The sequence below is a fragment of the Microtus oregoni genome, unplaced genomic scaffold (genome assembly GCF_018167655.1).
Source record: "Microtus oregoni isolate MIOR12 unplaced genomic scaffold, Mior012 000004F_ref0000308, whole genome shotgun sequence".
In the NCBI taxonomy this organism is placed as follows: domain Eukaryota; kingdom Metazoa; phylum Chordata; class Mammalia; order Rodentia; family Cricetidae; genus Microtus; species Microtus oregoni.
The window spans coordinates 3,769,053-3,792,768 of record NW_024543063.1 but is presented as its reverse complement, the minus strand read 5'-3'; the positions used below and the strand labels follow the sequence as shown (position 1 = coordinate 3,792,768).

Sequence of the window (23,716 nt, the reverse complement as noted above, 5' to 3'; positions counted from 1 at the left end):
GGGGGGAGGACTTTGGACTTTCCACAGGGCAGAGAACCCTGACTGCTCTTCAGACTTGAGAGGGAGGGGGAGAGGAGTGGGGGGAGGGGGAGAGGAGTGGGGGGAGGGGGAGAGGAGTGGAGGGAGGGGGGAGGAGTGGGAGGCTGGGAGGAGGCGGAAATTTTTTTCTCAAGAAAAAAAAAAAGAAAAGAAAAAAAAAAACAAAAAAACTGTGTCCCACAGACTCTGTACCCTCCTCTGAGAAGCAGCAGCATGGCAATTCTCAGCTGAAGGCTCCTTCGAAGTCACTACCCCAGCTAGCCATCCTGGACCTCTCTACTCTCAGGTCTTGCAAGAGCTCTAGGAAGGAGGCTGCATAAAAATGTGGTGTGCAGTAGGTCTTCATCCACGGGGCAAGGGCTCTGTAGTCAGGTCTCCAAAGTGCTCTGGCAGGCATCTGCACACGCCTGTACACCCATGCTGACCCAGACAGTACATCCCCAGTCTCTGCACATGGAAAGCTGCATGTTGAGTTTGCTACCGGAATAGATGCGGTTTATTCCTGTGTTTGCACAAGGGGAGAGGGATTGCAATATTCATCCAAAAGCACAGGAATTAAAGCTACTCTGCATGTTGTGGTGCTGTTTTTAATTTAAACAAGGACAAGGAACTAGTATTCTCAGAGACCGCAGCACCCAGTTGGTTCAGACAGTCCCCGTCCTGTGACTGACCAGGTCCTGACTTCTAGTGATCTCTGCAAGGTCTCCTCAACCATCTGATCCTGTCCAGAGAAATTCAAGACATGTCACGAGCAAATACAACTGGACGGCCTCATTGGACATCATCATCATCAAAGAGATCTTCAAAATCTGTGGAGAAGAAAATAACACATTATCAGATATAGGACAAGCAAGTGAGGAAACTGCTTCAAAATGAACTTGATGACAGTTGGAAAGGCAGAGAGAGTGGAAGACAGTTAAGGACTCCCCAAGACAGGCTCTCACCTTTATCCAGCCAGAGAGAGAAGACAGAACTCGGGGGGGCGGGGGGGAGGGGGCGGGCAGTACTGTCTACAGTGTATTCTTGATCACATCATAATTTAGAAGGCATTTTTATAAAGCACATGGGGGTTCTGTAGACACACGCACAAGCACCTTGTAGTTTGCCATGAAAAGAGCAATGCATCCCTGCAGGTCGAAGGCTCCAGTGTTACGTGCATGTCCCCAAACCCCCACTTGTGGCACCAGTAGGGCAGAAGTAATGTCCCCAGGGAGGAATGCGCCCATCCGACTCAAGCAGCAGCCACATGCCAAGGAGTCCCAAAACCTAGCTGGGCTCAGGACTTCAACAGGCGGCTGGAAAGCTAGAAATCACCATGGCTTGATGAGCCTTAGTTCTTTGGGGAGCCATGTACCACAGAGCTAAGGTGGATGGAAGGGGAGAAAAACCCCACTACCCTCCCAGGAGGACACTTCCCTTAAATTCCCACTTGCCATTTGAACCCTAGGGAAGGGTTAACCAGTAGGAATGAGGCCTTCGGAAATCAGAAGAACAAGAGGGTACCAAACATGCCCTGTTATGTATCTGGAGACTTTACAGTCAACTTTCACTGTTTACTAGGTAAAATATTCTAACCAAGAAAGCTCTGAGCTATGAGCTAGAAGTACGTCCTCCATCCTAACTTAAGACACAGGGCGAGCTCAAGCACAGCACAGCTGTTACAACGCAAAGGCAGCAGAAGACAAGAGAATCCAGGTGGACAAACAGGTGTGACCCAGGACAGAGTAAGAGAAGACAGAGCCACGCAGGTCCCTACACCCAGGTCTGGGTACAGCCATAATCAATGCATCCATTTGCATATGCTATCTATGCCAGCGCTCACACTCAACCTGGGGTGCTGGGGAGGGATTTACTTCATGCTTTTCCCCCCAAATAAGGCTGACAGCCAGAACTAATAGCCAAGTGACTTACTCCATACACTTGGCACAGTATTGAGAAGGGCATAAAGTCTGGGCTACACTGTGCCATCATCCAAATTACCCATGGCACAAAGCTGCCCACTGCAGAGGAAACTCAAATTAAGCCTGGCACCCAATCCTGGCATACTCACCATTAAAAAAGTCCGCATGAACTGCCTTTTCATTGGCTGCCAAGTCCATCAAGAGCCCGGTGCTCCCTCCAGCCTGGAGAAGGAAAGGTAAGGTCATTCCAGTGTGTTTGTTTTCTAAAAGCAGGTGGTAGGTTCATTTCCATGCCCATCCCTCTTCCCTGGAACAGAACACTGAGAGACAGGAAGAACGCTCAGGTTGGAGCCAGAATTCTCCAGACAAAGGAAGCAGTGTGAAGGGGGAAGCCAGGCAAATGATTTTAAAGGGCTCCCGAGGTCCTGTGTTCCTTGAGTCTTCCGTGGCATTGCCCTGTGTAGCACTCTCCTGATGGAGTCTTCAGCCCCCTCCTGGACCAGCCACCAGACACAGAAGTACACCAGCAAGCCTGATAACAACTCTGGTCCCTCCCCTCTGAGAATACAGCCACACCCCTTGGGAAGCTGACCACCCCAGCATAGGTCTTGGGATGCTGCTCCCAGAGGACCCTCCAGGGCAGCCACCATATGGTGGTGGTAAAGCCAGGCCACAGCCAATCTGTGAGATATGATGCTCTGGGGGACTCTATGCCATTTAGTCACCTGAGAGGTGGGAGCAGAGATCTCTGGTGGGCACCCTGGATAGCTGGCCCAGGCCCCTTCCTGCGTGTGCCCTAACACCCCAAGTCTGCTTACCCAGCCCTCTCCTGGTTCTCAAATGGCTGAACAGCTTTCAACATGCTCTCTGGACTCTGCCTCCCTCCCTAGCTCCATCACCACAGTAAGCCATCCAGATTCTGCCTCTGAAATCCTGACTTTCAATGCCTCACTCAGAACCTCTTCTGGTCTTAATCTTTCCTGTCTCAATTTCTTTACTGTCTCCCTACAAACCCAAACTCCGAACCGTCCAAAGGACCAACCTCCACCGGAAGTCGCCTGTCTCTCCTCTAATGATGCCCCCATACTCCCTGCTGCAATACTCCAGAGGAGCTGGGGCTGAACGCGACTGCCTCAGCCGTGGATCACAGAGCCCATTCTGCAGGCTTCACGATGCGGCCCTGCCTGTTCCTTCCCCTCCATGCCCGACTAGGTAACATTCCCTTCCTTTTGTGGGCCCAGGAACATCACTCTTTCAGAGCTCTGCTCCTACGACCCTTTTCATCCATGTCCACGTGACAACAGGACACACCCTTCACCATTTGGCTCAGGGGAGGTTCCTCTCTTGAGCCTCAACAGAGCCAACCGAAATCCCGTGGATACTTCTATAGGGCACCCCACTCTTGCTATTACACTTAGGATTTGCGATCGACCTCTTCGGGCCATACCTGACCTCTCTAAGGACAGCAGCCGCATCTGAGCATCTTTCTACTATCTGAGCTTTTGGTGGGAGCAAGAGGCTCTGATATACAAAAGCTGACTGACACTCATCATAAGCACCTCACTGGAGCACCTCTTCCACATAAAATCGTTCTGTTGCCATGGTGGAGACCAAAGGCGTAAGCCCGCTCCAAAACTCTGTGTGTCTGCAGGAATTAACCGAGTCCCAGAGAAAAGCATACAAACGCCATACATCGCCCCTTGCCCTTCCCCCAGGGCTTAGGGGGTGGCGGCCAGTCAGGCCAGAAGCCTCGCTCAGGCTTTCTCTCCTGGGAAGATTTATCCGGAGCCCCAGTCAAAGAACTGTCTGCGCTCAAACCCTACTTCCTCGCTGCAATTCACGTTAACACTGACTCGGGTGGCCCTGTGACTGCCACCACCAGCTCCCGCTTCCCCAGCCGCCTGCAGCCGCAAGAGCCTGGGCTCCCGTGAGTGCTTGCGGGCCGTGCTCCCGCCCCCACGCCCCGCTTCGTATTGCCGCAGCCCAACCTCGTCCAGGTCCACGTAGGGCCCCGCGCCCTCGGGAAACATCTCGTCCACGGCTGGCTTCATCTCCGCGCTGCAGCCTTGCGCTCACTTCCGGCCAGCCCTTCCACTTCCGGTGAACCTCCGAACTGGTCTAGACGCCGGAGGACCATGCCTCGGTGGTGTCCCCGCAGCCCTGGTTTCTAGGCACCTGAGCTCTCTCCCTCCGAGCAGGTTAGGGCAGCAGATTACCGATTAAGGACCAGCAGCACCCCCACGGGCACGAGTGATCGGAGGAGAAAGGAGACTGTCCGTTTCTCGGCAGGGATGCAGCTCAAAACCGTCAGAATAACTAATACAGAAACCGCAGGCGGTAATGGGGTAGCGAAAAGATGGGGGTAACAGAAATCCAAACGTTGTGCACAGTGGCCGTGACCCAGAATCCCTGCCTCAGTTCACTCGGAAATGGCTCAGGATCACCTCAGTCAAGAGGAGGCAGTAGCCCAGTACCCGTGGACGCGTGAACGCAAACAAAACCGAAACAGGTGTTAATCCACACGGGGGATAGTGTGGAGTCTTAACTAAGAAGGGATTTCTAATGCCCATGGGCATGGACGAGCCTTGAGGATGTTGTTAAGTGAAATAAAACAGATGCTGTGGTCCCACTCATGAGATTTCCCGAGTAATGAAACTTCTAGAAATGCCGCAGTGTAGTGGCTTTGGGGATGGCAGATATTCAGTGGACAGTTTCAGATCTGCAAAAAGTTCTAGAGGTGTGTGTTTGCAGGAGGCAGGAGAGTTCGTTATATCACTGGACTGTCCATTTTAAGGTGCTATATTGTATTGTACCATAGTTTTTAAAGAATGAATGAAAGAAAAGAGAAGAGGAAGGGATGGAGGGGGCGGGGATCATTGGGAGAGAACAAATCTTGAGATACTCTGACAGTCTAGACTATCCTGGTGAGGCTCCTGGATGTTCTCCTAGAACCCTCTGTGTGCCTCCTTGTAAGATCCAGTTTTAATAAATATCCTTGTGAAATCAATGTAGCAAGAAGCCTGAAACCAATTGATACCTGCCTATGCTCCATGTCTGAGAGGTCTCATCACCTTCCACTATCCCCAAATGGTGTCATTTGACCCTGCCTTCAGCAAAACCCCTGTGTTACTCCTGAGTCTTTTCCCTCACCCCCACCTCACTACTTGGCTGTCAATCCGTGTTTGCCAATGTTGAGCCAAGCCTCTCCATGCAGTACAAGGCCTGGCTCTTGTATCTGCCACATGGCTTTGGATGGCCTCCCTTACTCTGATTTGATAGTGTTCAGGGACTGGGTTGTTGTTGTTTTTCATTTAACAACTTTGAGACGTCAAGGGCTCAGGGTCAAGGGAGAAGAGAGCTCCAGGAAAATCAACTTAGCCAAGATATAATGGGAATCGTGGCCTGAGCAGTCATTGCTCCCCTCTCCCCACCCCCAAGCCTAAGTGCAGGATCCAGGAGAAGTAAGCAATGGCTGGAGAGCCTCAGATGCCAGGTCAGTGTTGTCCTGAGAAGGCCAGGTGAAGGTCAAACCAAGGAGGTTGAGACAGGCTGGAAGCCTAGAGGAGCCTCCTATTCAATTCCTCTCCCAACTAGTGGCAGGGGAGAGGGGCGGCATTAACCAGTGTGTTCTTGGCTTGCATGCCTCGTATGTATTGTGGAGTAAATAGGCTGCTGCTGCTGCCTTACACCACACTGTCTGCACATCCTCCCACACCCACGGGACTACCCAGGGTGACCGTTCCCTTCCCCCAGCAGCCTCAGCCTGGAATCTTTCCCTCAAAGACCAAGTGTGGTATATAACTCTCCCTTCCAGACGGGGATATGACTCCGTGATTCCTGCTTCCCCCAGGAACATGATGTGCGCCAAGCATGGGTGTCTGGCCCCAACGTGACTGTTGTTCACGAAGGAGCTGCTGGGGATGCTGTCCGCTTGCCTAACTGGGCACATGGCCTTAACAAGTCAGGCTGAACTGATTGATGTCTTTGTTTCAGATTCCTCGCCTACAATCTGGGGCCACCATAGCCCACGCCCAGGTCATTATGAGGACGGAATGACCAGGTGATGCCTAAGGGTGAAAGCCCTGATTGACACTCCTGGGCATAGTAATCATGCTGGTTTTTATTAAAGGTGTGCTCAGTACTCGTCAGAATAAAGCTACTTCACAGAGTGATACAGCACATGTCAGCTCCTTGAAAGAAACCCACAGGGGTGTAATGTGTCTTCATAGGGAGTTTATTGAGCACGAGTCCCATCCCTTGTCCATCACTGGGTCTCTGGACCACCTTAGGCCCCAGCCAGTGCAGCCAGGCAGGCAGCAGACTGGACACTGTTCAGTCCTCCTGGTAGGGGACATGGAAGCCCAGGGTGCTCCCCAGAGGGAAGTGTGCAAAGAAGGTCCTGGCCATGTCCTCGATCTGTGGGTATGCACCCTGGGTCTGGAAATATTGCACGTAGTTCCAGAAGTCAGAGGTGGAGAAAGGCCAGTAGGGCATGGCTGGTGGCTGAGTGTAGGGGTCTGAAAGACACAGGTAACCTCCTCAGGGCCTGTCCCATCATCGCTGCCAGAACACCCCCTGTACAGCCAGGGCAAGTGGATGGTGTCCCCCAGGGCCTGCCACAGGGATAACACCTTTTCCATCAGGAGTGGGGATCGGAATCATTCTGAGTGTAGCTTTTGGCCATTAGGGTACCTGGTCTGGTAGGCAGAGAGAAGTGGGGAAGGAAATGGGGCCTTGTTCTTGTCTGGGGAGATGCTGGGCAGAGAGGCAGATGGATGAGGAGTGAGGGGCTCAGGCGCACACCAGACAAGGCTTCAAAGCACACAGCACCCGAGTTCTAGAGCAGAGGACAGGTGGGATTGGACTGAGCTGGGACTCCTGAAGAGGTCCAGGGTCTAAGCCCAGGCTGAGGGTGGGACCCCGAGGGCTCATCTGTCTCCTTTCTGCCTGGATGCTTCCTTGTCCAGAAGATAAGGCCAACCTGGATCCCTCAGCTTTCACAGCTCCCTACTGGTGACAGCACCTGCATTGTCATCCTCCCAAGAGAGCTAGGGCTCCCACTGTTCTATGCCTGCCAGGGAATGGCAACCTCTGCCCACCCCCCCCCCACCCGCATGTACCAGTAACTTATTCCAGAGAAAGGAAAGACATTTTAAAAAGCAAGTACCTGTTTCCTCTGGCATCGGTTTGGCTCCTGCAAAAGAAAAGGAGAGCCATCACCTAGGACAACCCTCCATTAACCCCTGCAGACCAAGACAAGGACAGGGTGAAGGAGAGACATGGAGAGCTACGGCTCCACCCAGTCCCTGAGTGGCCCCTCACCTGCAGGAATCGCCAGCAGGACGCCAATGGCCAGCCACCACAGCATGCAGGCTTGCATCCTCACCAAGGATATATGCAGTCAATATACTCAGGACCACCTGCAGCAGGAAGAAGCCAGGAATGCTGCTGCTGCCTCCGAGGACTAACCCAACCTGCCACCCCAAAGCGGATTCCCCTTGGGAACACTAGCATCATCATAGCTATTTCTGTTTCTCTTTTCCTAAATTAACATTCTGTTTCTCATTCCTAAATGAAATCTTATTCATTCTGACTATTTAAGAGATGACTTCCCTACCCCCCACCCCCACCACACACACCGGGTTCACCCTATCTGTAGAGAAAGCGGTCCAAACCCTCCCAAGAGATACCTTGGTGCTGGTCTATTCCACCCGATCTGCAGCCTTGTGGGGTCACTGCCAATGCTCAGTCTCCTCTTTATAGGAGGGCTGGGGACCAGAAAGGAAGCGCCACCTGCCTGAGCCATCAAACTGAATATTTCATCCCCAAACAGAGGACTGTGGGTCTCTGTTTCCCAGCTGGCTGGCGGGAGGAGCTGGGAGAGCAGCTGGGGGAATTGGACCACAGATCAAATCCAGCAGTTTTCAAAGCTGAGTTCAGCATGGCTGTATCTAATACCCCCTCCTTCCCAGAAGGAGAGGTGTTCTAGATCTGATACAGGAGCTGCTGAGATCCCTGTCCTATGCTATGGGCCCCCTGTGATCCCACAGCCTCCCCAGTAAGCCTGCAGACACTCCCTCATCCAGGACCCTGGCAGAGCAGTCAAGGACAGGAAGTGTGGAGCCATGTTAGACCCCTTCCCTAGACCATAGCTTTCCTCCAAGTCTCTACCGGGAAGGCACTGTCCCAGCCAAGGAATATTAGAAGCCAATAGGAACCCTTTAGCACACGTCTACTGTGTTTATCCCTTGCTAGAACCTGTGTCCACCTATCCAAGTAAGTATAGCCCTGTGGCTCCACCCCTGAGGTCTCAGCCCCTTGCTGGATGCAGAGCCTATGTCCAGATTAATGGTCTCCATTGTGTCCTTGGGGGGTCCTTCATTATGCTGAATGCAAGGCCTGTTTCCAGAGTAATGGTTTCCACTGTTCCCTAACACTTCGGGGATTCTGGTACCCTGTTCTGGAGTTGTGTAGCCCAAGGGTCCCAGGTTCCTTGTAGTTGCCCCTCAAGTCCTCATCCAAATGACTCCTGACTTACACTTTGCCAAGTAGCAGCCTAAATCTAACCAGAGACCCAGAGAGGGGTATAGTTCGGTAGTATTGGCATTCAGCCCTGCAGTAGAGAGAGTTTGGTTTCACTTCCAGAACGCTGGCCGCTGTGCTACAAGAGGTGAGGCTACTATCAGGGCAATTGTGTCAGGATCCATAAAGCAACTCCAGGTATATGATTCACGGGGACAATGAGGGCAACGGAGCTGTGCTCATAACTGTGACTTACAGCATAGGCAGAAAGGCCCTGGCAAAGGGACAGGGGGCTCGTCAGAACCCAAAGGAGCAGACACCCCGAGCCTGAGCTCCAGGCCATCAGAGGTCCACCAGGGTGTGACCATCAACGGTCCACCCCAATGAGCCCATATCTGAAAGTAACACAGAAAGACACTTGTGGTCGGAACAAGCATGGAAGGAAATACGTGGTTCCTTGAAAACTGCTCTCCTAATTAAGACTGAACTCAGCAAAGTCTAGAGCTAATAATCTGTAATGGGCCTGGGAGGGGAAACCGGGCGTCTGGCTGCTTTCTCCTCCCTTTCTGGATGTGTATTTTCCTTGGTTTATTACCTTTGCAGAAGAAAACTTTAAATAAACCAGCCCCAGCAGCAGCAGCTCTGGTACTTATGCTGGCTTGCAAGGGCCAGTCGATCTGCCAGGTCCCAGCACCTCCCAAAACACACATCCTTCTCACATCACATCTCCACCGCACGCACTTTCTCTCTCCCCCTGAGTCTTTGGGACTCCTTATCTCACTGGCCTGGACAAAGACCCTCCTTGGTTCACCTGGAGGGCTACTGCCACCCAGAACACACCTCCTCTGCACCCCACCCATCCCTCTCTGTCTCTCTCCCTGTTATCCTGCAGACCACTCAAAATAACTTCAAGAGGGGCCCCTACAATGGCTCAACAGGTAGAGGCGCTTGCTGCTAAACCTGAGGACCTGAGTTTCATTCCCACAACCCGCCTGGTGGAAGGAGAGAATCTGCTCCAGCAAGTGTCCTCTGACCTCTACACACACACCCACAACACACATGCAAACACATAAACAATAATTAATTCGATTTTTAAACATGTTAAATGTCAGCCCAGTCCCTTTGTATGCTCAACACTAACCAGGTTTTGCCCTGGTTTTGGGCCTGGGTGGCAGCTGATTTGGTCAGCCTGCCAATTTTCCCTCATCAACACCACGAGGGCAAACTCTCCATCATTGCCTCAGCTAGCTCACCCTCTGTGCCAGGCAGCAAGGAGTGGGGCCAGTTCTCCTGCTCTCACATCCTCAGGACCAACTCATCCACACCCACATCACCAGAGCGGCTCTACCGCTTCACCCCAGTGAGGTGCAGGGCCCGCTCTTCCGCTCTCCCACTCTCGTGACCCCTGGGCCAGCTTTCCCATCTGCCATAGGTAGCACGGAGCGAGCAGAGGGGTCTTTTTCCCTCACCCATGCCACCACATGACAGACGAAGGGGGCAAGGTCAGATCTCCTGCCCATGCCCTCAGGGCTGGTTCACCCCACCTCCCGCCCACAGAGTCAGTGCTACTGCGTTCCCTGGATGAGGTGCAGGGCACATTCTACCAGGTGCTGCACATCCAAGGCTACCAGATCTCCATGACACAAGGCAACATCAGGATATCCAGGAGGAGTCCCAGTGAGAGCCAGTAGCAAGGGTGCAGGCAGATACCAGAGACTTTGAACCAAACCAGGATGCTAAATGCCTTCCAGGGGCCTTGTGTATCCACATTTGGTGGGAATCTCAAAACAGTGGCTCTATCCTTTAATAACAGCTAGGATTCCTTCTAAACTTCAGCGCTGGGGACAGGGAGTGGTCTGTATCCTCGCAAGCTTCTGAAGGATGGACCCAGGTACAGACAGTATCGTATAGGGCAGGCAAGTTTGAAACCTGCCCAGTGATTGCCCTGAAGCCTGGAAGATATTCAGTGTCTGGAGGACAGTACCTGTCCCCTGCCCCAGACAGGATCTCCTGCAGAGACATCCAAGACCTAAGGAGTCTCTTTCCACGAGGGGTCAGGAGATGCTTAGACTGTATAAGGCCGTCTTTTTGTACAGAGCGCCACCTACCCCGTTACTCCCATGGCTTTCAGTGGTTGCAAGGAGCGCCAGGATTGGGAATGATTCGGAGGTATCTGGCGCCCCCTGCTGTGTATCCTGGGACACTATTCATGGCTGTTGGGTAGTCCCTGAGCCTCACAGATACCCAGGCCTGTAATTCTAGGTGCCAGTCCAGTCCACCTCTGTTTCCCTAGAAAGCAGAGCCTAGAGTAGCTGGCCATCAACTCTGAACTGTCCTAATTTGAACACAGACACTTTCTCATAATTTAAAGTCCCGACGTCGCAGTCCATCATGTCACCGTGCCTCCTCCATCCTCCTCCCCAGCAAACGGTCAGCCTCGCTTTAATGTGTTCTAAATACTTCCACATTGTTTACACAGCCTCAGGCTGTAACTGATCCTAGGGAAGTTTCTGGCATCCTGGACTGTGGCTAGGGTTGGTACTGGGGAAGGGGGTGCCTCGTAGCTTGCCTTCCGCGACTGGGAGCGTTGCCTTGCTTGTCTACAGTCTCGGCTTTTCTCACCTCCCAGCCTGTCACTCTGCCCTGAGTCCTCCACCCGGGAGGTAACATCTTCTTCCTGCTTGTGTGCTTGTTGTCAGGCACCTGCAGAGTCCTTGGGTGCCCCAGAGACTGACAGAGTGGTATCTGACTAACTCACACAGGCTGTTTAGCCTAGGGCTCAGAGGAACCCAAATCAGTACTTCGAGTTGTGTGTTTCTGAGATGGGCTCCAGGGGGCGCCATGCTCACAGAATACTGTGCAGCTGGCCCCAAAGACAGGGTCCTAACAGGATCAAAGCCTGCTTCCATGTCATAAGACTAACCACTCACATATCTGAGGTACAAGCATGTGGCCACCTTATTTTAAAAGACTGCATCCCTTCCCTGAACTAACCATACAGTTTCTGAACAGGTCCCAGGTCAATCCTCGAGTCTCCAGAAGCAAAGGGGACCTGACCTGAGGTGTGATGAGATGGGGTGGCAGGTGGGGGAGTGGGTGTCCTGGGGACAGCAGGGCAGCTGGAAGAAATGCAGGCTGCATGGTTATATTTGCATTTCAAGCAATTGATGAGTACTTTCCTAGTGTTAAGTTTTACATCTCAGCCATCTCCTGGGATCTATTTGTGCCTCAAATATTCGGTTTAGCTGAAACTACCTTCCAAACATATGCGTGCACAGGTGTATGCACACAGCGCACACAGGCAAGCAGACACATATCCCTGTCATCCCATAGAGTAGGGGAAGAAGTGGACTCGGTAGAGGTTGAGATTGAAGTCAGAGGGCATCTAGAGCAAGACGGATGTGAAGCTGTCCGAGGCCAGAGTCCAGAATCACTACTGTACCCTCGACGCCCCCAAGGGCATCTGGGTTGCTGATGGCCAATGGACCCAGACGCCAGCCCAGGCAGAACTGCGGGATTATGCCAAAGTCAAGAATCCAGGCATTGCTATGGGCTCTGACCTGAGTACAGGAAGCTCCAAGGGCTCTACCTGGTGACTTTGGGATGACCCAAAGGGCTAACTGAGCCACTGAGCCAGACATCTCCCTAGGAAATTACTCGGTTTGCCACAACTCAGTAGCAGCTCTCAACCACCTCTTTGAGAAGTTGAGTAGGGTTCCCAGCAATGGATATTTAGCATGTGGGCATTCATGACCCCCAACAGAGAGACAGGACCCACATAACTCCGCATGGTTTTGCCCACAGGATTATTTAACCTCTGCATTTCTCTGCCTCATGGGAAAAGACTTCCAAGAACTCAGGAAGGGCTGGTGCTGACTCTGGGCTGTGAAGGCTGAAACCTGAGGCATTTCCTCCAAGGGTGTCACCCAAGTGGACATGCTGAGACAGGTCAAAGGACCTCCCACAGACCCCAGTCGGGTGACAGGATACCTGAGACCCAGAAAGCAGCTTCAGTAGAAGTGGCACCAACCCCGTGCTCTGCAGGTCCACTGACTTAGAAGAAGCCCTTTAGCAGACCAGGCCCCTCACACCCCAGACTGCTGGAGGGAGCTGATCTGCTTGCTATAACCCAGCCTTTTGCTCAGCTCTCTTTGAACCGCAAGTGGCTTACCTGTAATGTTCCTAATCCAATAGAGAAGGTTAAATGTTTTCTAGGGCTGGACTAAGAATGTCCCCAGGGCTTGGTAGGGTGGGCTATAGGAGTCTCAGAAGCAGCCAGGCCCTGTGGGGTGGACTGCAGGGATCCTGGAAAGAACCTGTAAGTTCAGAATGTAAGTAGGGATGTAAGTGGATCGATCCTGTGTCTGGGGGGAAGATGTCACCAGTGGTCACCCAGTCACCCAGCTGGAGGGGCAACTGTTATCCAGCCAACAATTCACTGGCCTTCCTACATATATCCCTGGTTATCTCTCCAGGGCCACAGTAGTGACCCTTTCTTGTGTTCTGTGTTTCTGGCTTTTAACCAGTGTCCCTCCTAGCCACACTTTTTCTCAGGTGGGATTTTCTTTGTGGCTGCCTCCATAGAGGACACTCGATTAAGGCACACTTCCCTTTATTTGTCTCCCTTGGGAAAAGGCCTCCCAGGCTCAACTCTTACAGTCTGTAACCTTCTGGAGATCTGACAGCAGAATCAGGAAAGGGCAGCCAGCACCACCAGACTGTAGGTTTGACACATTGCGTCCCCTACGTAGGTCTGAGATACCTGCGGGGAAGGCTGGCTGTACAGGAGGAGAGGTAGACATCCCATAGGGTGTTCTGGGACAGGGAGGGTTTCTCTCCTGAGGAGACATGACCCCAGGCAAAGGGCCAATGGTACCCACATGATGGGGCAAACATACAGCGGTCAATCTTGGCCACGTCCTCCTGTGATTAAGATGGGGCCCGCCCAGCAACAGACTCCAGGACCCTCAGTGCCCAAAATTCAGTGGCATTTGGCTTCCTGAGGCTCTGGGCAGAGCCAGGGTTCCAGAGCCGTTATGCTGAGCCTCCCGATGGCAAGAGGAGCCCCAGGCTGGGCCAGTTCTCTGTGGCCTGAAATAGATCCATTGTTTGTCCTATTCAACACCACATGAAAGCCGGATTTATGGGAACCGGGGCTCAGCGTGTTTCTCAGCCTGTCTGAGGCATCTGGGCAGCGTGGTCAGTCCTATTGCCCCTGGGGGCCCCTGGGCTCGGCCTCTGCAGGTCTAGGCTGGAGTTGGCACCCGCCTTCTCCAGGCTTCCTGCTGACCACCCACTGTGTTCCTCTCTGACTTTTTGGCTCTCCTCTCCCGATGCCGGTGGAAACGGAGATGAAAGAGCAAGTCCCCAGCCTCGCGTTGGCTGCCTGTCCTAGATTTGCGATCCGTTGATTCATCCAAGAAGCAGGTATTATGAGCCCACAGCACGGGGTATCAGGAGGCTCCCTCTGGGCAGAGCCCTGCTAAGCCAAGAACCATGTATGAGAATTAAAGAGCTGACTGTGCTTTGAAGCATGTGCTAAATCTGTCTCTGCGGGCGGAGGGCCGGGAGGCTCCCGTCCAGCCCACGGCCTTGAAAGCAGAACGCATTTCCCATTTTGCTCCCAGGGAGACGTTAGCATCCGCGCTGGCCCCAGAAGCAGACTGAGGGGTGTGTGCACACTGTAAAAGGAAAGAAACATCTTTGTGAAGTGAAAAAGAGAGATGAAGTGCATTGCCTTCCACGTCCCTGTCTGAATGAGCACTCTATGGCACTGCCCTGGCTGGACTTCTCCGTCACTCTGGGCTGTATGCTCTGTGCATAGCCAGGCTCAGCTACAGTCCTTCTTCATGGTGGCATTTCTCCCTGACAGGTCCATTTTGCATGTCTGCCAGGCTCATATACTTTTAGGTTCTCTCCCTCTTCCTGACAGTGGTGGTACTTCACTGCAGGGTCCCAGTGGCTCGTGGATCCCCTTGGTGGACAGGTTCTCTGAAGAGGAATGGCCTTGCACACTGCAATATGTTGCTGCCCCTGACCTCTGGCCCCTGGATACCAGGGGCTCCCCTCAATCATAAACCTAGATATCTCCGATGTTGTCCACACCATCGAGGACACCGTGAAGTTGCGAACATGATCCCGCGTGTGCACAGCATGCTTCCTTAGCTGTCCCCTGTAGGTGGGCACCGGATGCTCCCGCTACTTCACTGCTCTGAGCAGGATGCCAATGGTAGCATGAAGTGGGCCTTAGGTTCTTGGTTTTTCTTTGTGTGGTCAGTTTCCTGAAATGGGTGATCAGGGACAGAAGTCTCACCCTGACCTCCTGAGACACGAGTGCCTGTGGGAATCTGCCTGATGCCCCAAAGTGTCACGCAGGGTGCTCATAGGTCACATGGCTTTGTAAAAATTTTGAAGCAAAACCAAAAAGCCTTGGCAAGAGCAAATCTTGGATTTCAGGGGAATCAGGTAAGCCTATTGTCTCCTCACCCTCCTGTCCCATCTTGTCCACTATACACTATCTGGGGTGTATGGGACCATTAGTGTAGATTTGGGGAACTCCTTTACAGGTTTGTGTCCACACCTTGCAGAACTGGCTGCAGGGAGCTTGCTTGGGATGGGAGTGAGCTGCTATGAGTCCTGACTGAGTCATGGTTGAGCTGTGGCATGTGGAGCGGGGCCTGAAGTTGCTTCGCTTTGAAAAGGTAAGCAAGCAATAGCTCACGATTTCACGAAGACGTGGGTAGGAAGGGGTAGGACTATACACAGGGCCTGTGAACTCTGGAAAATAACAGAACATTGATGCAGTGGCCATTAATATGTCTGTAAAAGCAACTATATCTGCATGCCCAGGGCCAGCATGTGACTAGAAGCCTTCTGCTTTATAAGCGATGAGAAACGTGGAACTTGGGAATGCCGAATCACTGGAGACAACCTCACAACAAGGGGAGTGTTCCTCCAAAGGCGAAAGTTACGTATGAAAGATGCCTGGTGCCTCCCCACTAGGCTATCACATTTCTGAGTACATCTTGTCCTAACATCTGGGACTCCAGGGTATATGAAGTTCATAAAGAGCCGTGAGATTCCCCGAGTCTTCTTAGAGAGCTCAGAATAAGCAGATAATCATGATTAATAGTAAAAGTGTCAGCAGAATGAAAGCTAGGGCCACTCACTCTGAATGAGTTGCCTCTTGGTTTTGCCCCCAGTGCCGTGAAGGGGTGTGGAGTGAATGCCACTGTCCACCTTCTGAGCCTGTGGTCCTCAGATGTGACCCAACATGGCATCTTGGGGGTCTTTGGATAGCCTTGTTCTCTTATGTCTTTGTTGTCCTCCATGGGACAGGGACAACCACAGCCTCAATGACACTTCAGTTCAATGACCCCACTCTCCTTCCCATTGTGAGGGATTCTGGGACATGTGTGTCCTACAAGAAGTGCTTCGTGTGTGCTACAAGAATTACCGAAGTGCGTGACCCCACTGGTGGCCAAGCAAAGAAGCTTCTCTCATGCCACGAAGGTACTGAGCAGTATAATTCCTGCTGTCCTCCTCCACAGCCCTGCCCCACTGAGAGGCTGCTCCTTTGAATGCCTCACGTTTACATCCCAGGGGACCAACATTCCTGGCATGTTCTACTCAGCTTGTTCAAGTCAGTGGGGGAGGAGAGGAAGACTGACTAGCACGGAATGAGCCTGGGAGGTGGCTCTGGTCAGGAAGCCTCTGAGTTCAGGATCAAATGAGCCTTTGCACAGGGGTTGAGGGCAGGGTCCCCAAGAATCTGGCATAGCAGATCCGTGAATGGCTGTTGGCGGCAACTTCAGGAACCACTGAAGAGGAGTCAGAATCACTGAGTGCAGGACACAGGCGTCCCAAGTGCCCCTCCCCAACCCTGGCTCTCAGGCAGGCTCTGACCTGGATCCTCTGAGCCTCCACCTGCCTCCCACTAACAAGCCCCATGCTAGGCTCCACATACCAGGTTCAAAGTTTAAGGTGCAGGGCTTGCACCCCTACTCCACTTGGCTTGTCTCCATGCATGCTTCCTGCCGTCTTTGATCTCGTGGGCTCTTTCGGAGCCCTTCTGACTCCGAGCAGTGTCCAGGAAGAAAAGCCACAGGAATGTGGTACAGCGGCGCTGCAGCTGCCAAGCCAGCCCAGGCTATTTCTTCCTTGTCTTCAGCGAGAATAGCTGAGCTTCCAGCATAATGATGGAACACAACATGGTCAGCACCACACCCACGTGACTGGAACATCTCTGCCACAAGGAAGCAGCTTGTTCCAAAGCGGCCTTGCCTCAGAGTGTGCCGTGCAGGCAGACACACACACACATATACATACCGTATACACACACACATATACATACATTTACAAGTGCACGCTTCTTGTGCTATGTGACTCCTCAAGGCAAACTGGATATTTCCAGTATTGATCCACCCAATAGTGATCCTTACAGTGTGCCCAGATCTGTTTTTAGGGGAAGAAACAAAACAAAAGCTTGACTCTTCTATGCAGTGGGACTCTGGCAGTGCCCAGCCCCTATCCCCTGCATGAGCAAACCCCACCCAGAATGAGTGCAACAAGGGCAGGATAGTTTTAGTGGGCATTTTCCCCACACAGGTACTGAGTGACTCACTCAGCTTTGGTTCCATGAGTAGATGGACGAACTGGGGCCCCCAGAGCAGAAGATAGATGGGGATCAAATGTTGTCTCCAAGTCGTAGGGACAAATTCCAGATGAGGATTTGACCCTGTCTGTGTCAGGGGACCACATCACACACTGAGTGTAGATGATTTGATGATGTGGTTTGTGCCAGGTCCTGGGACCTCAAGCACATGTCAGAGATGGAATGTCACAGAATGGGGAAATCCCAGAGGGTGGGTACCAGCTTCAATGTCATTTATCATGCTTACACCCCCAAACGGCCCAGAAACCCCATCTCTAACACTTGAGACACTCTGCTTTGGGTTTGGGGTTTTGTACACCCTGCCCCCCCCCAGGACCCTGCCCCCTGCTGCCCTGGACTTGATGACATGCTTGAGGCAGCTTGGGAGAGCGTGCAGAGGCTTAGCATGCAGCCCTACCTAGGATTACACTAGCCTGAGCTCCATGGCTGAGTTGAATGACCGTGAGGGAAACCTTCTGTTGACCTATGCTGCTGCTGGGTCTGCCCAGCCTGTAAGGAGAGAATGAGGCTAATCCAAACTCTCTTCTCTTGGAGGTGCACAGAACCAGGCCACGCCCTGTGCCCTAGCTGGGAGGTGCAACTGCCAGAGATGAGCTTGATGCAGAAGAGGTTGGATGGAGGGCCCAGATTTGAGAGAAACTGGGCTGTTGGGTGTAGGCACATCGTTCCTAGGAGAGGAAGAAGCCGGGTGATCTCCTGCAGATCCCATCAGGAAATCAGTGTGGGTTTGGGCAGATAGACATAAAATCCAGGAAAGAAGTGCTGCGTGTTTGGTTACAGGTGGCTCACAAGGATAGAGGAACCCCCAGGGAGAAGAGGGGACAGATAATGAAATGGACTGGCCTGTGACAGGCATCCGAACAAAAACACGACGATGTGAAGGTTGGGGTCTTCTCCACCTGGCAGCCTTCTAGAAGTCTGGTATCTGACACCCATGTCTTTTCTTGGCATCGTTTCTAGGCTCCCAGCAACCTTTGCCAGGTTGAATGCCTGTGCCCATGGCAGGCCTCTGCTCTGGCCTGTGGGGTAGGGATCACCTTTCTTCCTCTACATCCTCCCTAATTGGCCCCCCTTGCTGTGCAGAAGCACAGAGTGGGATTCAAGGAGGAGGCTTCAAAGGCTCCCTCTCATCACTCTTTAGACCATCAGCAAATGTGTCTTTTAGAAAATTGATTTTTGGCCAATTTGTCTTGACTTGGTGCTCTGTGTGGTGACTGATGGGCTCGTTCCACATGAAGTATGAGGCCAGGCAGTGGTAAGTGCTGTGGCATTCCTGCAGTCAGGGCTCCCCTGTCCTGGATGCCACCGGAGTCCTCATACTCAGCCCACACCAAGAAGCCTGTGTTCTTGTTCTGGTGCGAGTTACTAACGAATCTAACCTGAGGGTGGCGAGGGACAAAGGCTGAAAGGGATGAGGCTGCAGGGCCCTTTAAGGCCACGCAGGGTGGAAGCCAAGGCTGGGAGGAAACTGGAGAGGGCAGAGAGTTGTAAAGTCCTGCAGCAAGGTTACAGACAGGGCCTCCAGAATTAGAGACACCAGCCGGAACCCTCTAGACATAGCTCAGAAAAGGATGGTAGAGGAAACTGTCTGGGCTTGGAAGGTTCTTGAGCTGAGAGCCTGCCTTTTGGTAATCCCCAGGAGAAGCCTTAGTGGGTGATGGGCTCAAAATGACGCTGAGGGAAATGGGATAATGAGATTGTGAGCTTCATGCTGGCCAGGCCAAGAAATTGCCTGAACCTAGCTGTCCTGAGGCCCTGTACAGGGAGCAAATGACCAGAATCAGGTTAAGCCTGAGGTGGCTGTGGGCTGAATTGTGTTCTCCCAAAAAGACTAGCCCCAACCACCAGCACTGCCTGTCCAGTTTCTTTCTGCTCCCTACTCTGCCCAAATGAGCATCTCTGCTACTCCAGCCATGAACCACTTCTACACCCAGAAGTCATGGGCTCTAGTAGATCCTTCCTCGCTCAAGTTTCTTCCTGTCAGGTATTTGCCCACAGACATAAGGACAGTAAAGGACACAGGGACATTTGTAATCTTCATGATTCCGAGGTTCAGATGGGAGCAACGTGTCGGCATCTAGGTCCTGATTCAGTGATTCCCTACAGTGAAGCCACACCACAACTGCAGCTGTTCTGAGAGATCAGGAGAGGAGGACTTGTCTGACATTTGTCCCCAGAATCTTTCTTGCAGGCTCCATGGTAGGATAAACAAGGCAGCCACCTCTGCTGGGCACAGGGGAAAGAGGGACCAGTACTATAATGTGGTGGCCGCCCATAGCATGCACACAAAGGCAGGCTGTTCTAAAGCCACAGGCAAATTCCAGAAAGGAGCTCATGAGCATCAAGCTTGGAGGAAATCTTCTGGTCTCCTGTTTCAGCATGTCCGGGGCAGGCTGTTCTCCATAAACCTCAGTTGCCCAGGCAGTCCACTCCGCGTCCCACCATTGGAGAACTTTCTAGCATGGCCCCTGCCTTTACCAGGCTCTGAGGATGGCCCTGGAGCAGAAGTGTGTTCACGGCAGTGGCCCTCTCTCCCCCAAGCTGCCACCAGCCTTGACAAATGTAGTCACGGTGAAATTGCTTTTGTGGCCTGGGGCCAGCAGAGGGAGGAGTGCCATAAATCCCAGATGGGGGCCACTGTAGGGAGGATGAGGACAGCTCTCCGCTAATGGCACGTTCCATCCAGTGGCACGTGTCACTCCAGCCCCCTCATGATTGAGGGGCCTGGGGCGAGGGATCGGTTTCAAGCCCGACCAGTGATTCATAAAGGGCTGGCTGGTAGGGACCACACAGAGCAGTCCTCTGTGTGATGACTTTGCTTCTGGATCAAAAGGCTGTGACATCCAGGGGCCAGTGGTGGCCTCCTAAGATCTGTAGCTATTCCCAATGCAGGTCTATCCACAGGGACCCACAGCACAAGGCAGGGGCTGACCACAGTGCTTAGGAGCCAACAGATCCACCCTCTATAGCTATCCCCTGGCATCTGGCCAGGCACGGGTCAGAGTGGTGAGTGACCTCATACCAAGTCGAGGTTGAAGGTTGCCTTCATCTGCCGCCTGGCATAATAAGGTGACTGTCACTTCCGAGTACCTATAGCATGCTGAGTCTGAGAGAGGGTCGTGTCTTTAATTTCTCTAGGGTCACTGTTTAATGTCACATGTCTCCAGGATCACTGTTGTCCTATGCAAGACCCTGAGACAGAACACACTAGCCTGGGGTCCCCAGGAAACAGCCCAGGCTTTCCTCATACATACACATACTAGAGATGAAACTGAGTTTTGTGTATACACCCCAGCGCGCCCCAGCACCCTCATGGCACCTTCCGTCAGCAGGTGCCAGTCTTGCTTGAGGTGTGAGAAACTGTGCCTCTTTGAATGAGAAAATGCCAGACCTCTCATAGGTCAAGGGCAGCAGGGAAAAGGGACTGGATAGACTCACAAGCCCCCAGGAGCTCTGAGGGACACATTATCTGTGATAAATGGGTCAGAGGGAGCAGGCTTGACCAGCCCCACCCCAGATGTTCTCCACGGGTCCCATCTGGGCTATGTGCCCAGAGCGCAGCCCAGAAACTGCTCCTGTTCTTCTCAGAAGCTGAAACACCATGTCAGGAGAAGCTCGAGGTATACAGCTCCTTGGGGTACACAAGGATGAGGGCATTCCCAACCAGCAGGTCCAGTGCACCCCTAGGCAGCTTCCAGGATGAGGATATAGGCATAGCCCTGGCTATCTCCTATGATAGGATCTCAGGTGGACATGGGTCCTATGGCCCCTGGTACAGTGTGAGCATCACAAGAACTAAAGTCTATTGAGTGAGCCGCTGGTGCCACAACCTTGGGCATCTTAGCTCACCTCTGGGAGCCTGTCCTATGGGCACACTGCAGGGCCAGTGTGGGTGTGGTGAAGGCATATGGAGCCCTGAAAGTTGGTAACCAGTGAGTGATCGACTTGTGACATCAGCAAGGGGGTACAAGAGAAACCAGGGCTCTCTCTGGGTCCCAGTGTCACAAGAGACCATTTAAGAGGACCGCGAGCACAAAGGAGAGTCCACAACTGCACAGCAGGACCCTCAGCAGAGTCCCTTGGGATTGCAATGTCAAAGGCCCTCTTCCTCTCACCCAGGAAGGGTCTAGTTCAGAGTAGTCACAAAAATAGAAAAAAAAATAGGTAAAAACAATAAAAATCCATTTCTCACAGTGCTGGAGTCCAGAAAATACAAGACCCAGGATAAGTGTGGACCGGCTTCCCGATTCACAACTGGTACCTCTTACTGACCCTAGACTGAGTCAACTTGGATCTCAGGTGGCTCCGTTCACTGCATCCTCACCCTGGCTCGCAGGCAGTACCTTCTCACTGCTTCCTCACTTGGTGTCAAGGCAGAGCTTCGGAGTCACTTTGGTAAGGGCCCAATGCCAACCCAAGACCCCCTCACAACCTAATTACTCCCCAGGGTCCCTATTTCCTGTACCATGACACTGGGGTAAGAACTCAGCAAAAGAGAGGACACAGCCATTCATGAGCCCATAGGCTCTCTCTGGCCTCTACTTCTCTCTGTGTTTCTTCATGCCTTGAGACCTAAAGGCCTGGGAACAGGGCCTCAGCTATTTCAGAAAGGAGCCAGCTTCTGGGTCTTTGCTGGTGTGCGCTGTACTCCACTGTTGGGGACTAGGATGCAAGTGGCCCTGGGGACTCATGCCCAATCCTACCTCTGTCCCAGCAGTGAGACCAGTCCCTACGCAGGACTGCTCCAGCACAGCTCTAGCAGGAACACAGGGATGAGGCAGAGGCTCCAACAACGTGGATCCTCTATTGCCTGTGAGAGCTGGGCAAACCTCTCTGCCTTCATGGGTAGACCAGCAGGTTATATAGTCCAGCCTGTTTATTAAAAGTCACCCCTCACTTTTAAAGCTGTCCTATCTGTTGGGTGACAAGTTATGTAGTCTCTCTGAGGCTTGGAAATGTGGAACTTGGATGTAATTAATGGCCAGGTCAGAGGCCAGAATTCAACTGAGTTATCTATCCCCCTTGCTGCCCTTGGGCAGGATAAGAGCCACGCTTTCCAAGCCTTTGCCTAAGGTCTTAACAGGGCTACTCAGCCCATACAAGCAACCTCAGAACAAATGGCCTGAGGGATGATAATCTCTGGGGCGAGTGTGTCATCAGGGGCCACGTATCTCTATTCTGTTCTGAGCAAAACTGCAGCGAGATCACAGAGATTTTCTGAAAATGCCAAACGTTTGATTTTCCTCAATCTTCAGTGGGAAGTGGTTAGAATGTGGTTTCAAGGCTGTTTATTAAGCTGAGATACATTCTACCATTTTATTATGTCACCAGTATCGAATCAGTTGAGAAGTCGATTTTGAGAGTCAAGGAAGCAGTTGTTTATATAACTAAGTTAATTTTTTAAAAAACGGTATCTGTGGTTAACACCTTTTCATGAACTCAGTTTGGGTTGAAGATCAATAATGATCAAACTTGGTTTGGTTGCCTGGCTTGGACTTGGCTAGTGCCTCCCTGAACCTGGCCCCTGAGTCCAGCCATGTTACATTCCATCCTGGTGCTTCATTTCAACCACAGGAAGCAAATTATGCTGTCAGTCGGATCTTCTGTGAAAGAATGTGTCTGTCCTCACCTGGCAAACAATGATTTCTGGATGTTCCTGTCTGCAGGGGACGTATAAGCTTCTGGATCCTCAGTGCTCATGAGGACCAGTCTCTGAGTTCATAAAGATTCAGACCTGTAGAGGTTGGTGGCTATAGGACTATGTATAGTCCTGTGGCTATGGACTTTATGGCCAGCAAGTAGGTCTTTGGCTGCAGTGGGTAGGGACCCTCTTACACACACCACAATCACGGGTGACATCTCATCACCTGTGCCACACTGAACCACTGAGGAACACTTCTAGAGGACATCTGTGACCTCGACCACACGGTGGGTAAGAACGAGTATTCAGGGGATGTGTGATTCACCAAGGGGCACCCTAGGCTGTCACACATAGTAAAGGAAGAGGCTTTAATAGAATTACGGGGTTTTCAGCCAGAGCAGGCTGGGCACACAGAAGGCTGGTGCCTCCAGGGCCAGGGTCTGCAGGGCCAGGGCCTCCAGGGCCAGGGTCTGCAGGGCCAGGGCCTCCAGGGCCAGGGTCTGCAGGGCCAGGGCCTCCAGGGCCAGGGTCTGCAGGGCCAGGGCCTCCAGGGCCAGGGTCTGCAGGGCCAGGGCCTCCAGGGCCAGGGTCTGCAGGGCCAGGGTCTGCAGGGTAGGTAAGTAGTGCTAAAGGTTGACGAATTTAAATTTCATTTTAGGAGTAGTGGGAGGTAGCTCACCGATTTAAATGGTATTGTTTGTTTATTTCCAATGCTGGGACCTTGAACCCAGGACCTCGCACATGACCTAGACTCCAACGCTTCTTGAGCAAGTGACACTAAGTGTTCCAGGCTGGCATTGAACTTCTGATTATCCTGCCATGGCCTCCCAGATGTAAGCAATATAGGCATGCACCAGCATGGGTGGGTTTTTTGTGGGGTACAATACTATGTAAATAGGTCGCAAAGGGGTTTGGGGCCAGTGACCTGACATACACCCA

The 23,716-nt window shown here is 52.4% G+C and overlaps 2 protein-coding genes across 3 annotated transcripts in view; both read right to left on the bottom strand.

Moving 5' to 3' along the window:
- Nucleotides 1–610: 610 nt before the first annotated feature.
- On the bottom strand, nucleotides 611–4,041 carry LOC121447401 (COP9 signalosome complex subunit 9). Its single transcript, XM_041650612.1, has 3 exons — nucleotides 3,929–4,041; nucleotides 2,090–2,162; nucleotides 611–848 (listed from the first exon to the last, which is right to left on the bottom strand). The coding sequence occupies exons 1-3, from the start codon at nucleotides 3,989–3,991 to the stop codon at nucleotides 811–813; spliced, it is 174 nt and encodes a 57-aa protein (XP_041506546.1). The 5' UTR covers nucleotides 3,992–4,041; the 3' UTR covers nucleotides 611–810.
- Nucleotides 4,042–6,168: 2,127 nt separating this feature from the next.
- The window catches only part of LOC121447579 (otospiralin), a 103,354-nt gene continuing 85,806 nt past the window's right edge, over nucleotides 6,169–23,716 (bottom strand). Inside the window, exons 1-4 of one of the 2 annotated variants that reach the window (XM_041650912.1) lie at nucleotides 7,631–7,761; nucleotides 7,263–7,360; nucleotides 7,108–7,134; nucleotides 6,169–6,457 (exon numbers count right to left, since the gene is read on the bottom strand). In XM_041650912.1, the coding sequence (XP_041506846.1) occupies nucleotides 6,273–6,457; nucleotides 7,108–7,134; nucleotides 7,263–7,320 (270 nt within the window). In that variant the 5' untranslated portion in view covers nucleotides 7,321–7,360; nucleotides 7,631–7,761 and the 3' untranslated portion in view covers nucleotides 6,169–6,272. Of the gene's footprint in view, nucleotides 6,458–7,107; nucleotides 7,135–7,262; nucleotides 7,361–7,630; nucleotides 7,762–23,716 lie in introns of those variants that run through there. The other variant, XM_041650913.1, reaches the window with a different exon arrangement.